This window comes from Lupinus angustifolius, chromosome LG06 (assembly GCF_001865875.1).
Source record: "Lupinus angustifolius cultivar Tanjil chromosome LG06, LupAngTanjil_v1.0, whole genome shotgun sequence".
NCBI lineage: Eukaryota > Viridiplantae > Streptophyta > Magnoliopsida > Fabales > Fabaceae > Lupinus > Lupinus angustifolius.
Window position 1 is genome coordinate 3,823,122 of NC_032014.1, and position 6,582 is coordinate 3,829,703.

General features: G+C 32.3%; 1 protein-coding gene across 2 annotated transcripts; it reads right to left on the reverse strand.

Annotated features, from left to right (window-relative positions):
• On the reverse strand, positions 236 to 3,721 carry LOC109349051 (myb family transcription factor PHL11-like). 2 transcript variants are annotated; one of them, XM_019589699.1, is made up of 7 exons: positions 3,025 to 3,721; positions 2,798 to 2,972; positions 1,967 to 2,043; positions 1,688 to 1,748; positions 1,409 to 1,481; positions 1,167 to 1,236; positions 236 to 755 (listed from the first exon to the last, which is right to left on the reverse strand). In XM_019589699.1, exons 2-7 carry the CDS (start codon positions 2,952 to 2,954, stop codon positions 351 to 353), a joined length of 843 nt encoding a protein of 280 aa, XP_019445244.1. In that variant the 5' UTR covers positions 2,955 to 2,972; positions 3,025 to 3,721; the 3' UTR covers positions 236 to 350. The 2 variants fall into 2 exon arrangements, with proteins under 2 accessions (XP_019445244.1, XP_019445245.1); XM_019589700.1 differs by lacking the exons at positions 2,798 to 2,972; positions 3,025 to 3,721 and adding an exon at positions 2,637 to 2,703 and having other exon boundaries at positions 1,967 to 2,074.

Below are 6,582 nucleotides of genomic sequence, written 5' to 3' on the forward strand. Positions count from 1 at the left end.
CTACGTGTGTTTCACCAATAGGCCAAAATAGAACCACAATAAGGTTATGATATATCACATCTTTACTAAAAACCTTAAAGTATTAGGTTTATCGGTCTAACATATATTCTTCACTTTAGCTATTCTTCCTCGATGTGAGACTTATGTTAATTACATTTATTCCTCTCCCAATGCTTACTAAAAGTGAGAAATATACATACACATTGGCTTTCCTTTACCAAAGTCTGAGCTAAGATTCTATTTTAATATTTAAATTCAGTCAAAAGAGACAAGCAGAAAATCATGTAGAGTAATATCTTGTAAAAGTTGTATATAATATTCAGTGATTAAGCAAAATGATACTTCTAAAATCAAAACTTGTTTACACTGTCTGAGAGCATCTTGGTTTCCATTTCAGCTCCACCTGCAGATACAAGGTCATAGCTACCCTTGATGTTTAAGTCAAACTGTATCATACCCCCTTCAACCTTAGACTTTTGATCCTTATTTTCTTCTATACCTCCTTGATAAATGTGGAAAGATGATGAACCATGGCCTTTCCTATATAAATCATTCATTCCTACTAAGTTTTCTTTGCAATCTTTATTGACATTTTCCATAAAATTTGACAAAACAGAGTTGAATTCATTCAATTTAGCTCTTGATGCTTCTAGCCTGTCTGGTCCATCCATGGAAAAGCTCCTTTGGGATTTTTCTAACACGGCTTGCAAATACATCCCTTGAGCCTCTATTCTCATTTGCAATTTCCTCTGTACCTATTGGTAAGGAAGAAGTTTATTTTGCTCAAATGAATTACAAGGGTAACACTTCAGCCCCTACTTTCTATTATTAGATTATATTATCCAAATGCATCATATAATTTAGATAAACTACCAATTTAGTTCCTCACTGGTATTATTAATTCTTCAAATTATAAAATTGGCATTTGGGGTTATGAAATTATCAGCATTAGCCCCTAAATTTTTAGAATCTAGAGACCTTTTTGGCTTTTAAATTACATTTTAAGAAACTAATGCGACTGATGTTTAAAATTTCAAAGACTAAAATAATAACATGTGTGATATAAGCATTATGAAACTTAGTTAAGCATATTTTGTTAGATACGTTAAAAAACTACAACATTACAAGGATGCAGTAAAATTATGCTAGTTAAAAATGATAAATACCTCAAGCTGCTCTTCCAATTTCTTTTGAACTTCAATTTGGTGCCTAAGTGCTTTTGCAATGGGGATTTCTCTGTTGTAGTTATTCAAACTAGTAAGTGCAGGAAAAAACTAAACAGATGCAGGGAAATAATTCAAGTTATATAGATAAAGAAGTTTTACATGAGAATTTGTCTCATGGAAAGCACAGCCATGCATATAATCTAAACAAAAGAAGTGAAGTTAATGCTTAAACTGTAACATACCCCTTTTCATTATCACCTCTGTAAATGGTGTTAGGTTCTGAAGAATGGCTACTGAAATTTACATATGAACATCCTAAGAAGAAACACAAAAAATGAAAATTATCAAACATTATCAAATTTTCTGTTCTCTACTTTAAGCAATAGAAGAGACTAGTGGAAAGATTAAATAACCTCTCCTTCTGTATAGAATGACAAAATCTCTATGGGAAAAGTTGGTCAAACTAGAAGAGAGTTGGTTAAAACATTGCATGGGGTAAGAAAAATTAAATATGGACTCACTAGTGTTCTCCTTGTGCGGTTCTTCATTTTGTTTTCGAGTGTGTTGTCCAAGTCTATACTTCTGCATATTAACAAGCAAAGCCATATTATGGCTCCAAATGGTTAGAAGAAAACAAGAGGAATACAAATATGACTAGTGGTTAGTACACAAGATAAAATTATATAGAGAAGAGGAGGTGCATGATTGAGGTGTTTCTACTTCAAATATTCTAAATTCTTCATTCTTCACCAATCCATGGTACTAATGATACTAACTTAAAAAGTACAGAATCTGATTACCTGTAAATGACTCTTCAGATGATATAGTGTTAAACCTTTCAAGCCCATTAACCTCAGAACAGATTTGGGAGTAGCCTCTGACGACATAGCAAACCATTTCAAATTAATGTCGTTTATGTGACATGCAAAAAATTCACTATAATTCGGTTTAAATATATTTGGAATGATGATCTTTTAGTCAAATAATATTAGATTAGATTTGCACTACAAAGAAAGAGAATATATGGTCCTAATTCCTGGTGTCACCCTTGAGTGCCAAGTATAAATAACATTACTCTGACTATTAACCAATTAATCAAATAATACACATTCATTTGTACTTTCTCCTTTATTTTCAATCAAATCCCAATTTCCTAAAACTTTCAAGTTAACTTTTTCTTTGTGTATCAACCTATGTCATGATATTATATGATCAAAGAAGACTGAAGGAAAAATTAAATAAGTGAAAAATGAATAGTAATAATAAAAGGAAGAGTTTTGTGAGTATGTGTATGTAGTTTTTTTCCACTAGTAACTTATCCTACATTGACCTATGCATATGTTGCGCTAATACTGTAAAATAATAATTACAGTATCCTAGTGCTAAGTCCCTTTTCCTTAAAACAGGATAGTATAATGCTAAACTTGAAAATAAGCTGATAAAGGAAACAGCCCCTTTTATACCATTTATGAAATGAATGTGTATAACGAATTAATAACTTAACTTATTATCTAATTATGAATTCAATAAACGTAATTGAGCAAGAATATAGCCATAATGCATTAAACATAAGAAAGCAAATGTGAGATAGTTAATAATCTATGAAAGAAAAGAGTGGCAAAATGACATACTGTCGGGGCCACCAAGCTTGGTGACGGCGTCCACAAAACGGTCGTGAAGATCAGGCGTCCACCTCAGCCTAGGCTTTGTATCTCTGGTCATACTCATCATCACACCACCACTAACTCCTCCATCATCATTATTATCATACCTACTAATACTATCCATTACTCACACACACTCTTTTTCAACCTCTTTCTTTTTCTCACTTTCTATATTCCAACACACAAAAAGCAATTTCAAATGAAATCCCCACTTGGAGTTGTTTTTGTTTTATGTATCAGCTTCCCTTCTTTAGAATAAAGAATTGAACAAATGGTTCTAGTTGTATTGCAGATACCAAACAAGTCAGAAAACATAACATCAATGATGATTATACCAAAACAGAGGTTTAATACTGTAGTTGCCAACAAAAGATATATATGGCTTGAAGATGATAATTGATAGCGTAAGATGCAACAAAAACAGAAAACGTAAAATGCGGCGTTTTATGGGCTTATATAATTCACGGAATTTTTGTAACAGTAATTTCAATTATTGTCACCGAAGTTCTTCTAAGAATCATATTCAACTTAATATTTATATATTTTTAGGTAAATACATTATTATTATTATTATTAAAAGGTAGTAAAATTATTTGAGGAGCATGTGAGAGGAAATCTCGGCGACGAATCTGAAGTAACATGGTGATGGTGGCACTACATTTATCAATTGTCCTACTAATGTGTGCACCTGATGCATATCCTCGCCGTTAGATCCAAATTGGGCATGAGAAGCGAGTTTCTTTGGAAAATCGCACGGCAGATAATGTAGGGAGCGTGATAAGAAAAGATGGATGAAATGAGTGGAAAATAGTTGGAGCCACGCGGTTGGCAACATGGAAGATTCCGCGCCGAACGAGGAGGAGGATGAATATTCGCGGAGAGGCCCATAGATAGTTAGGCTAATATTGCTTGGCTAAGGTACAAAAGGAACGTTACTTTGCACTAGAGTTTACAAAATTAAGAGACTTCAATTCCTAAAAATTATCTGAATTTAGTGAACAATGTTATTTGTACTACCAAATTTCTACAACTTGTTTTTTGGTAAATAAGGGGATAAATAATAAAAGCTAAAATATGTAATACCCTTCATTTTTTACTCATGAGAAGTTATGTGTTGATTGTAGAAATTTGTAGTAGAAATAACATTATTGTTTGGCTAAAGAGGTATAGGCAGCACGAGAGTAACACGTTTGGCGTTGTCTATGGAAAATGGTGACAGCAGAATATTCCTCCTCTCCCTTTTGTCCGGCAGAGGAGTGAAGGGGAGCTGTACCTGGATTGTTCAGTCCGTGAACTTTTATATACATGGTAACTAGGAACAAAGATACCTTATCTTAAAGATTATGTCATATATATTATTTATTTTGAAACAATGATAATATTAAAAAAATTAAATATTTATTATTATTAATGTTGTTTTTATTTTATTATCATTGATCAGGGATAATATCTGAAATAACATATGTTTGTTCTATATCTCTGTTCTATAACTACGTGGTAATCATTCAGAATCTAACACTCACCTCTTTTTATTATTTATTTTTATTTTCCTTTCTATGGTTTTCTGCTCATTTTTTATATGACTAGATTTTATTCCTTTTGTTGTTAGCTTCATCTTAAGTTGAGGTATTGTAAATTGACTAAATCTCACTGTCACTTCTTTGGAGTTGAGTATAATGTTGCATGTAAAATAAATGTGGATCACATTCTACAGAACTTTATTACTTAAAAGGTTATTCACGGAACATTTTCATTTGGTGTCTGATTAAAATTCCAAGTAATCTTCTCTCTGTTTTTAAGAAAAGTATAGTAATCTTTTCCTTTAATTAGTACTATATTATCAACCTTCACTTCTTTGGAGTCCATAAACAAAGCTTAAAGTAACTTCTCCTCTCCGGTTATAGTAACATTTTTTAGTGTGTAGGTAGAGTTTCTGAAATCTGGCCATGGTTTTGCATTGGTGAACTTATCTATATTTAAATGCTTAATGAGTTTGGAGAAATTCACTTCCCTTTGAGATAACCTTCTCCTTTTCTATCTGAACTCACTGGCAAAAAAAGTTATTGAAATGAGTTGTTAATAAGCATTAACTATTCAATCCACATCTTAAAAAAATGTACTAGTCTACCCACAATCATGTATTACTTTTACCGACTTCTTCTATATTTAACATCTTTGCTAGACTTTTCTGAATTATGTTTTCAAGATGACAAACTCTGATGAATTTACACTAAGAAATCAAAATTTTATGTAGTTTGTTACTACTACATGACAAGTTGGCCTGTCAATCTAATCCATTGTGAATCATATTGTTTCCTGTTCGGTTGTGTTATAATAGTTTTGTGGGGTATTTTGAAATGGCATGCCAAAAGTTACAGCATAAGCTGTTCCTTGAAAGTTGTCCGATGACATTTTCTAATTATAGTAGGCAACCTTCCTCTTAAGAAAAATAAGCATAATAGGTTTAAGCCATTTCTAAGGGCAATTTCTAATTATAGTTCATACTTTCTCTTGTAATAATATTTCAAGTCAATCATCAACTTCTAGTTGGACTATCCACCCCAAAGCAAAGGAGGAAATTGACTAATGAGACTATAATCTACTTTCTCATGAATCAATTTCAGAGAACATCTTAAACAATGGTTTGGATCTTTCACCACAGCAGAGGCATCAAAAGATACAAAACATGAAATCCTGAGTTCTGTGTGTTTCATCAATCCACCTATCAGTCGTAATTTGACATCCATTTTTTGGCCAATTCCTAAGATAGCTATCAATTGATACGCTTTCTTATATAACAATTCTCTTATCTATACAACCTATTTAAACAATATTTGGGACAATAACTCATATTTACATATATTTCTATACTCTACCTTAATACATGGGAACCCACATTCACATGAAATCAAATGTTATCCCAGTATTGTCAAAAAATGTTATTAAGAAGGAAAAAAACATTACTCTTACAATATAATTTCTCAAAAAAATCTCCCTCAAGTGATTGGATGAGCTTTCATTAGTTCATTTCAAAAGCAAGTAAAATGTACTACACTAAATGGAATACCACAATCAAAAGGTGATTTTCCAATTGCCATATCTACTGTTCTCACTGCATCTTGATCAGCTAAAACACACTTAATAATTGATACCGAAAATGGAATAGTCCTTTTAACCAAAAAAAATTGTCACTGACTGTTACCACCAGCTTTTCATCTGTCTTTGTCTTCAGCTTGTAACTGTTTCTTTGCAAGAGGATGAATTTCTTGTATCTTGAACCTCTTTCCATTTGGTGATTATCCACATTAAAGGCATGAGTACACATGTTTCCCTTGTTCTACAGAATGAGCAAAATGACCCCATGCAAGTATCATTCTCTCTATGAGGTGGCTGTAAAATAATGCTTCTATTTGAACTTTGAACTAGCATTCAGGTTATCTACAAGCATAATATGAACCACCCACACTTTCATCATACAGGATATGAATTCTCTCCAGTAACATAACATTTACATAATAGCTTCTCATAAACAATTAACCAAAAAATTAGAGAAACCGAAAGTAAATCAATTAACCATAAAAGCTTAATTTAAGAGTCCAACTTAACACATCTGCAAAATCAGGTAAGACTATATACACATGTCCTCAACAAACCCCACCAAGGGAGGGTATCATTAGCCTAAGGACTGAAGGATGCACATGGAATTGAAGGTTGACAGACACGAATAATATATCAAAAAGTTACTCATTAGG